Source organism: Argentina anserina, chromosome 3 (assembly GCF_933775445.1).
Source record: "Argentina anserina chromosome 3, drPotAnse1.1, whole genome shotgun sequence".
Lineage (NCBI taxonomy): Eukaryota > Viridiplantae > Streptophyta > Magnoliopsida > Rosales > Rosaceae > Argentina > Argentina anserina.
The window spans coordinates 3,666,554-3,676,902 of record NC_065874.1 but is presented as its reverse complement, the minus strand read 5'-3'; the positions used below and the strand labels follow the sequence as shown (position 1 = coordinate 3,676,902).

Here is a 10,349-nt window from a genome sequence, read left to right as displayed (position 1 = left end):
ACATGGAAAGCCATCAATATCTGCATGCGATTCCGGTGGGAAGTTGAAGCAGCCTTCAATGTCTTTTCCCCATTCCACAAGCAATACAATGCCACATTTTCCACTATATATAAAACCTTCATACGTATCAATGGTATCATAAGCCTTATCTATACCGTACACTTTCTCCTTCCGGCCGAGTCACATTGTTCTCTCTAGCTCTCTCTTTCTACCTTTTTCCTAGCTGTTTTAGTACTTCTAAGCCATGGTTGAGAGTCAGGAAAGTAGTGATAACCATGTTGTCAATGTTGAAGAAGGCAAACCTGGTTCCGTGAAAACCCATCAAAAACCAAGTAATAGCTTTCTCTCTGTGTTCTTAATGCAGAAGGTGACATTAGTCTTTTTACTTTTCCTTACTTTTAGTTACAAGGGCAATCAAATTGTGATCTTTCAGTTTCAGAACCATTTCATCAAATGGTAGGTTGAAGTTGAGATCATTGTGTTTTCAGGTCATTGCCGAGGTGTTGGGAACATACTTCTTAATATTTGCTGGTTGTGGGTCTGTGATCGTGAATTTGAGCACAGACAAGCTGGTGTCTTTTCCGGGTATTGCAATTACTTGGGGACTGACGGTGATGGTTATGGTTTACTCTGTTGATCACATCTCTGGTGCTCATTTTAATCCTGCAGTCACTGTTGCTTTTGCTATTACTAAAAGGTTTCCATGGAAAGAGGTGAGCTAATCAAACCAACTTATTTATTTCTTAATTTTTCTTTTTCCATGAAATACCCAATTACACTCCGAGATCAATATAATGTGTTAATTACTTCATACGATAACATGTTTTGTGCATAGAAGGCATTGTTAATTATCATTCAAACGAAATACACGTCCTTCACAAAGAGGAAAATGAAAGGTGGAGTGATAAATTTAGGGGATTAAATTGTGTTGGATGATCAAATCCCATTTAACATTGCTTCTGAAAGTGCCTAAAGCCATTTCAACAATAACAAGATGCTATGATCGACAGCCTTTGTGAGTCATGATATACATGTGGGGGTTCTGAAGCAAATAGCTTTGGCCCTAGAGAAATGCATGTTCTTCAGTTCATGCATAAATTTACACCGTTGTACTGCTATCTTGTAATGATTTAACTACAATTTGATGACTACGTACCTATATATATTTCATTCTTTCTAATTCAATACATCTCTTGTTTGTTTTGCTTTCTCTCTATATACAGGTTGGTCCCTATATTGTTGCTCAAGTCCTTGGATCAACGCTCGCAAGTGGTACCCTTAGGCTTTTATTCCAACACCGTCAAGACCACTTTGCAGGAACAAGTCCCAGTGGATCTGATCTGCAGGCTTTCGTGCTTGAGTTCATCATCACATTTTACCTCATGTTTGTTGTTTCTGGTGTGGCCACTGATAACAGAGCGGTTAGTTCTAGTCTACATTACCTTTTAATCTCAACATGCAGTACTAGCTCTGATTGTCAATCAAAGAACTACGTAACTTGCTTAACTGATTAGGCTAGTATATATATTATCGATCACAGTGGCGGATCCAGGATTCACAATTCGGGGAGACTTGAATTTTTTTCTTTAACGACCGAAATGATAGAAATTTGTAGCGCATAAAATATTTAACTATAATGTATTAGATGTATACCTTGTTGATGTAAAAATAACAATCTATTTATAATTACCATAAATTTAGTCGATTGCAAAGATTTTTTTTTGGAATTGATCAAATAGCTTAATTAAAATTAATGTCCAATTAAAATAAAATAGATTAATTACAAGTTGAAGAAATCAAGGAAGATTAGAAGTAAATAGAAAAATAGACACAAAATTTACATTTGTTGGAATTTAATCTTAGATGAGCTTGATATTAACAAATTTTAAAACCAAAAATACAAAACTACACCACCATATGAACATATGCCATATATTAGTTAATTATTTCTCAAATTCTTGGAGGGACTTGAGCCCCCCTAAAACCCCCTAGATCCGCCCCTATTCGATCATGATACTTAAATTTGACCAATGTAAAATGTTTGCATGCTGAAATTATATTATATGAACGTATCAGTAATAATATTTCAATTTGGTTATGCAGGTTGGAGAGCTTGCTGGACTTGCAGTCGGCTTCACGGTTCTTCTGAATGTGATGTTTGCAGGGTATAATTTCACTTTTATTTTCTAAGCTTGAGGTCTGTTGCAGAGTATAATTCAATTAACTATAGGGTCTCACAAACCTTAATCACATGTGTCAAGTCTATTCATATAGACACATCATATCATTTTTAAAATTATGCAATATCATTATTAAGTAAAAAAAAACCATCAAATCCTTTCAAAACTAATGGTTATTACTTATTTTGAAAATATATAATGGTTATGTTCCAGGAGAATTACTATTCTACCCTTATGTGTGTCTTAGCCTAATAGGTTTCCTGTTAGGAGATAGATTAGCATCTCCGTAATAGATTAGGACTCTGAATCCTACGGGATTATGGTTTTGTAAATGCCTATATATAGGCCACCATATCATTCAATAATACACAATTATTTCATCATGCATCACGTTATCACACACTTTGCCCTAAAACCCTGAACTTTTAGAGCCATATTTTTTTTTCTTTTCTCTCTCTCCGCCGCCGGCCACCGTCGATTCCAAGCTCCGACATCTCCTCGCCGGCGCACCTCCTGCTCGCCGCCGCATCGCTGCCGCCGCATCACCGCACCTCTTGCCCGCAGCCCCCCCTGCAGCCCCTGCCCGCAGCCCTCCCTGCAGCCCCTGCCAGTAGCCCTGCACGCAGCCCCGCAGCCCCTGCACGCAGCCCCGCAGCACCGCGGGGTCTCCTCCGCATTCGCTCCGCAAAAACATCTTTTTGCCCCGCAAGCCCCCGCATCAATGCTTTCAAAATTGCTCCTCTCGCATATTCACGCAAGAGACGTGAAATTCACAAGCAAGGACTTCGCTCAAGAGAGGCTACTCCCGTATACTACATACCTTCAAAGGTAAATTTTTCATAAACGTTCCCGCTTTTGAACGTATAGATATATTATATCGGGCGCTATTAGCCTTCTTCTTGTCTTAATTCCGGCCTTTCTTATAACGCCGATGAGACTATAGAGGGATGGGTTTCCCCTCTTGGTCGATGTTTTCTGTGTGACGGTCCTGGGGGAGTCATGATTGTTTTGAAAGGGAAGTTAATCGATTTTCGTGTGGTCGCCTGAGTGCACCGCTGTTTTGGGTGCGATCATGAGTATCGCCGCTTGCATCGATTTTTCTTGTGACCATATACGTCACCCCTTCTAATTCCTATTATACTTGAATCTAATCGATTCCGTATTCATTTTGTAGATGTCATCGCCATCTCGACCGGAATTTGGCCTTCTTGATCTAGAAGGAAAGGAATACCACCGCTGGGTTTCCGACTTGGAACTCGCTTTCGAGAGCCGAGGGATTGAAGGCATGTTTGCTGACCCTCCTGCTGATTTCCCACCCATGGCTAAGACTCAGACTCTCATCTTCATGAGACGTCACATCCATGCCACTCTCAAGAGGCAATACTTGAACGTAAAATATCCTAAAGAATTATGGGACAAACTACGCTTGCGGTACAACAACGTTCATGATAAGCTTCTTCCTGAATTGACCGTTAGATGAGATAACATCCGTCTATTGGACTATAAGAGAGTGGATGATTTCAATCAGGATATGCTATGCTTGCAATCCGATCTTGGCACCGTTGGTGTCATCAAGACCGACCTAGATCTTCTCAATAAGACATTGGACACGTTTCCAATCAACTATGAGGTTCAAGCTCATACGTACCGCACTCATGTAGAGGAATGGAAGATCCGGTCTTTTGCCGACTTAATGGCACTCTTGGCTAAGAAGGAGAGACATTCTGAGATTCTCCTCAACAACAACAATAGACCTGTTGGCACTAAAAGAATTTCTACGCCACAGTCTAACTATGGGAAAGCTCATAAGCAAAAGAATCAATCAAGGAACGCTCCATATCAGCACCAAAATAACAACTCTCGTGGTGGGAGGCAACAAGGCCGATCTCGGCCTCGGTCCAATACTTTGACCCGTGATGGTGGCGGCGCCGCACCCTCTGGGGGAGGTCGTCCCCGTCCCAAACTCCAAGGAGGCCGTGCGCCTCCTAATGCCTCCACTTCCGGTCATGGCAAGTCTCCATGCTTCAAATGTGGCTCCTTCAAGCACTTTAATCGCGATTGTCGCGCTAGCAAAGAGATGATCAAGGCTTACTCCGCCTACAAGAAGTTTCTACAACCCGAATCGAATCATGTGGATGAGGATCATGAGATCGAGACTCACCATATCTCCATGAAGCCCGAGCCCCTTGCTTCTAAGGCTAGGCCTCCGGTTGCTACCATGGATACTCCCGACTTTGATTAGTCGTTTTAGCTTCTTTAGCTTTATGATTCAAGTATTGTTATGGCCGACCGCCATTGTTATTTTCATTGACTTTGTAATAGTCTTTTGATTTTGGAATTAGAAGTTCATGTGTGATGTATTAAAGATTGGCATTCAATAAAATTTCTCATTTCTTGCTTACAAGACGATCTCTTTGAGAATTTTATTTATCCGACACTTAGCATGATGATCAACGTGTGCAACTCACGTGGTTTTTAAATTGGACGCTTTTTGGGTCACATGGGACCCCAATAGCACTACATTGTGAATTTAGAACTTAAAATTCAGAAAATGAACCTCGAAACGTCGAAAACGACGTCGTTTTGCCTTGGCCGGACCCGGTTACTATTCAGGCGTTTCCGGCACGTTTTTCCGGCGTATTCGCCGTCTTCCGGCCATTTCCCGGCGTTTACGGCACCGCCACCCGGTTCCTGTCGGACCTGAAGTTCCGGCCTCCATACCAGCCAGTTCCGACCGCCGCCGGCCGGTTTTCCGGCAATCGGTGCCGCCGGTTTTCCAACGAGTTTTTCGACGATTTTTTCCGTCGTTTCTCGTCATTTTTCCGGCATATTGCAGCAGTCCCTGCTGCCACGTTTTCCTCGTCCAAAATTCACCCGATTTTGAGTTCTTTTGACATGGTTTTCCGGTTTGTTTTCCGGTTTTCTCCAAGTCCGTTATATGCACTCACCGGTACTCTTTGTGTGTGTTTTCCACACCATTTTTGGATGGTTTATACTACCCTAGTTTACTGTTTGGTATTTCATTGCTTCAATATCATGATTTCCAACTCTTTAGTTGAAGAATGTAGTACTATTGCCATGTGATACATTCGATGGGATCGACCTTTGTTCCGATTCCCATTCTTACAATATCCTACGGCGTATTGTATAGAATTGTTCCCGTGTCGCTGACTCTCTTAATTGTCATTTTGTAGATGTCCCGCGGTGAAATCGAATGTCTAGCTGATTGCGGAACAACCCACACTGTCCTACGACACAGGCAGTTGTTCACGGATCTAGTGTTTTCGACTTCTTCGATGACTACAATGATTGGCTCGAAATCCATCATTCAAGGAAGAGGCACTGCTTCTTTCATGTTGCCTAATGGTACGACTCTTAACGTCGTAAACGCTCTTTATGCGCCGAAGTCTCCCCGCACCTTGCTAAGTTTTAAGGACATACGTGCCAATGGTTTTCACCTCGATACTTATGTTGAGAATGGAGAGGAATATCTTTGTGTTACCTCTGAGAAAGCAGGCCATCGCCGCATCTTAGAGAAGATGAAGAGTCTTGGGAATGGTTTGTATCTTACTTCCATTCGAATCTTTGAATCATATGCGGTTGAACGCAACTTTTGTGATTCGGACTCTTATATGCTTTGGCATGCCCGTCTCGGGCACCCTGGACGTGATGTGATGATTAGAATTCTTAAGAATTCACATGGTCATCCATTTTTCAAGTCCCGGAAGCGATTGGAAGATCACCTCACCCGTGCTCCGCACGGTGAGGCCGTGCCTACCCATGCACCGCATGGTGTGGCCGAGCATGCCTCACTCGGCAGCTCCACGGCTTTCATGCCGTCGGTGGCGGCATCCCCTCCTTCACAGGAGCTTATGATGCCTCCCGTGCTTTCAAATGCCTCCATGGCAATTTCTGATGCCCATCGCTCTTTTTGCAAAGCTTGTTCTCTTGCTAAATTTCAAGGAAGTCATTCTTTTGCTAAGGCTTCAACCGAGAACATTCCATTCTTACAACGTATCCAAGGTGACATTTGTGGACCTATTCAACCAGAATGCGAACCTTTTCGATATTTTATGGTATTGGTTGATGCATCGACGCGTTGGTCACACGTCGCTTTACTATCCACAAGGAATGCTGCATTTGCTAAGTTATTAGCTGAGATCATCAAACTTCGGGCTCACCACCCCGATTATCCTATCAAATCCATTCGTTTGGATAATGCTGGAGAATTCACCTCCAAAACTTTTGATGATTACTGCATGTCTATTGGGATCGAAGTTGAACATCCCGTTCCTCATGTTCATTCACAGAACGGTCTAGTAGAGGCTACCATCAAGCGTATTCATCTTTTTGCTCGGGCAATGGTTATGGGTACTAACCTGCCGGTCTCTGCATGGGGATATGCAGTGTTTCATGCAGCAACACTTATTCGTTTCCGACCCGCGGCTAACCAAGCGTTTAGTGCGTACCATATGGTAACTGGTTACGAACCCAATATTTCACACTTACGCATCTTTGGTTGCGCCGTTTATGTGCCTATTACGCCTCCGATGTGTACTAAGATGGGTCCTCAGAGACGATTAGGTATCTATGTTGGCTATAATTCCCCAACGATTGTCCGCTACTTAGAACCAACCACCGGACATCTCTTTACTGCAAGATTTGCAGATTGTCACTTTGATGAGACATGCTTCCCGTCATTAGGGGGAGATGGGAATGTTATCATTCCAAATGAACGTCAGGAATTGACGTGGTGTGTCCCCACTATGTCTCATTATGATCCCCGCACTGCTCAAAGCGAGTTAGAAGTGCAACGCATTATCGACCTCCAGAAAGTCGCGGATTCGATGCCCGACGGCTTTGTAGATATTGCTAAAGTGACGAGATCAAACATACCCGCTGCGAACGTACCGGCACGGTTGGATGTCCCGAAATACGGGCGTGGAAGACAAGCTCCTGGACCTAGCAACGTTGGCACCGCCCCTGACAGTGGGACGGAGGCCGGCGGCGGCACCACCGTACGCCGTGTTGTTGCCGGCGCCCCTTGTGGCGACGATGCCGAGATGGCCTGGCATGGAGCAGCTTCGGCCTCGGCTCCTCAAAGAAAAAGGGGGAGACCGATAAACTCTAGGGATTCAAAACCTAGAAAGAAACGAATGACTAAGGCACAGCGCGTCATCAACGATGAATCACCATCGTATGAAGTTGTCTCTGATTATAGCTATGTCCATGAATCAACTCAAGTGTTACCGTGGGAAGCTATGGAACCTTGTTTGATGCCAGAGAACAACGAAATCTCAGTGAACTACACAAGTGAGCAGTCGGTCCGAAACCGAGCCACTACATGCATTGATGACGTTTTCGCTTATTCCGTCACACATGAGATCATATCTGAAGACGACGTTGAACCTCGCTCTGTAGCTGAATGTGAACGCAGAGCAGATTGGCCGAAGTGGAAGGAAGCAATCCAAGCAGAACTTGACTCATTAGCGAAGCGAGAAGTCTTCGGAAAGGTTGAATTGACTCCAAGAGATGTCAAACCTGTTGGACATAAATGGGTCTTCGTTCGTAAGCGTAATGAGATGAACGAGATCGTGCGATATAAGGCAAGACTCATGGCGCAAGGATTCTCACAACGACCTGGTATTGACTATGAAGAGACTTATTCTCATGTTATGGACATCATTACCTTCCGCTACATTATTAGTCTGGTAGTGTCCGAAAGACTAAACATGCAGCTTATGGATGTGGTCACAGCTTATCTCTATGGGGATCTTGACGCAGAGATATACATGAAAGCTCCAGAGGGACTACCTTTACCTCCATCAAGTGCCTCCAGACCACGAAGTGCTCATGCAGTCAGATTACGTCGTTCATTGTACGGGTTAAAGCAATCCGGAAGAATGTGGTACAATCGGTTGCATCAATACTTGGTGAGGAGAGGTTACAAGAATGATGAACTATGCCCATGCGTGTTCATACGAAAGACAAATTCCGGATTCGTCATCGTTGTGGTCTACGTTGATGACATGAACATAATCGGTACTCTTGATGAGATTGAAGAGACCATGTCTTATTTGAAGTCGGAATTTGAGATGAAAGACCTAGGGAGGGCGAAATTCTGTCTCAGCCTTGAGCTTGTGCATAGGGCCGACGGCATCTTAGTGCATCAGTCAAATTACACGCACAAGATGCTTCGACGTTTCAATATGGATCTATGCAGTCCATTGTCTACTCCCATGGTCGTCCGAAGTCTAGATATCAAGAAGGATCCCTTCCGTCCTAAAGAGGATGATGAAGAAGTTCTTGGTCTTGAAGTTCCATACCTTAGTGCGATTAGGGCACTATTGTATCTTGCTCAATGCACTAGACCGGACATATCTTTCGCAGTGAACTTATTAGCTAGATTTAGCTCCGCGCCTACGCTACGTCATTGGAATGGAATCAAGCATTTGTTTCGATACTTGAAAGGTTCCCTTGACATGGGATTGTTCTACCCCTATTGCAGAGAGAACACCGCCACGGTATCTCCCCACACCACCGCCATCGCCGACCCCGGCCTTGCCGTCGTACGCCGCAGCGACGCCGCCGGCCGCCATGGCGTGGAGACCGTGCGCGGTGCCGAGAGCAGCAACCGGTCCCGTGCAGCTCTTTCCCCCGATGCAAAGACTCCAAACAACTTGTTAGTTGGTTATGCCGACGCAGGGTACCTCTCTGACCCTCACAAGGCTCGTTCTCAAACCGGTTATGTGTTTACCATTGGGAATACGGCGATATCTTGGAGATCCACAAAGCAAACTCTTGTTGCTACTTCTTCGAATCACGCGGAGATCATCGCTCTCCATGAAGCTGTTAAAGAATGTGTTTGGCTACGATCACTTGTTCGCCATATTCGTGATTCTTGTGGATTAGTCTCTACAACTGATCAACCTACGTGCATTTATGAAGATAATGCTGCTTGCATAGAGCAGACAAAGTTAGGTTTTATCAAGGGAGACAACACCAAGCATATTTCGCCTAAGATCTTCTACAACGTTCAACAACAGAAGTTCTTGAATGTTCAGATCAATCAAGTGAGTTCAGAATCCAATGTTGCGGATTTGTTCACCAAGTCTTTGCCTAAATCTACTTTTGTGAAACATGTGAAGAGCATTGGCATGCGTCGTTTATCGGAACACTAGAGTTTGGTAGACTTCAGGGGGAGTCTACATCACATGTTAAGATCCTTAAGTAGTTGGTGCGTTGTGCTCTTTTTCCCTTCGATCAAGTTTTAGTTTTACCCAAGAGGTTTTTGTTTTGCTTGACAAGGTTTTTACCGAGGCAACGATATGTGCACCATGCAACCTAGGCATGCGACACAAGGGGGAGTGTTCCGGGAGAATTACTATTCTACCTTTATGTGTGTCTTAGCCTAATAGGTTTCCTGTTAGGAGATAGATTAGCATCTCCGTAATAGATTAGGACTCCGAATCCTACGGGATTGTGGTTTTGTAAATGCCTATATATAGGCCATCATATCATTCAATAATACACAATTATTTCATCATGCATCAGGTTATAATTTTTTCTTTACATTTGACTTAGTTTTTGCCTTAAATAAATTTGATTACTTAATGATAATTTCTTACCTCTTTAATTACAAGGATCTCGTGAAGTTAATTAATATTTTAATATAGTTTCTTTCCATATTAAGATCTTTTGACTTTCTTTAATTTACTACTTAATGCAACTATGCAAAGAAATAAAACTTTTCATAAATAAAATACGATTTCAATATGAATTTTGTTAGAATTACACAATATATTTAGTGCAAATTATATGTTTTGTAGATAATTTATATATAGGGCCCTTATATATGTGTGTATATTCATATGTATTCACATATTCAAAACATATATGCATTAAAATATTTTTTTAACCATCTTTTTTTCTTTTCGGGAGTTTATTTGGTTATAGGATCTTCTATTCATACTTCACAAAACAGCACTTAGATCTCTTTCTTTTTGTGTTCATTTAGACTTTTTCACGCATGTAAAATTACAAAAAAACATAAAATTGAAAAAAAAAAACAAGAAAAATTATCAACATGCCTATTTTAAAATAGCGAATATAAATGATTTTTTTCCTTTTTCGTCAATCCACTATTTATATATTTATTTCAGAAAAACC

The 10,349-nt window shown here is 42.6% G+C and overlaps 1 protein-coding gene across 1 annotated transcript; it reads left to right on the top strand.

Moving 5' to 3' along the window:
- The first annotated feature begins 244 nt into the window (after positions 1-244).
- On the top strand, positions 245-2,190 carry LOC126785771 (aquaporin NIP1-1-like). Its single transcript, XM_050511411.1, has 4 exons — positions 245-367; positions 489-713; positions 1,224-1,421; positions 2,104-2,190. The coding sequence occupies exons 1-4, from the start codon at positions 245-247 to the stop codon at positions 2,188-2,190; spliced, it is 633 nt and encodes a 210-aa protein (XP_050367368.1).
- Positions 2,191-10,349: the final 8,159 nt, after the last annotated feature.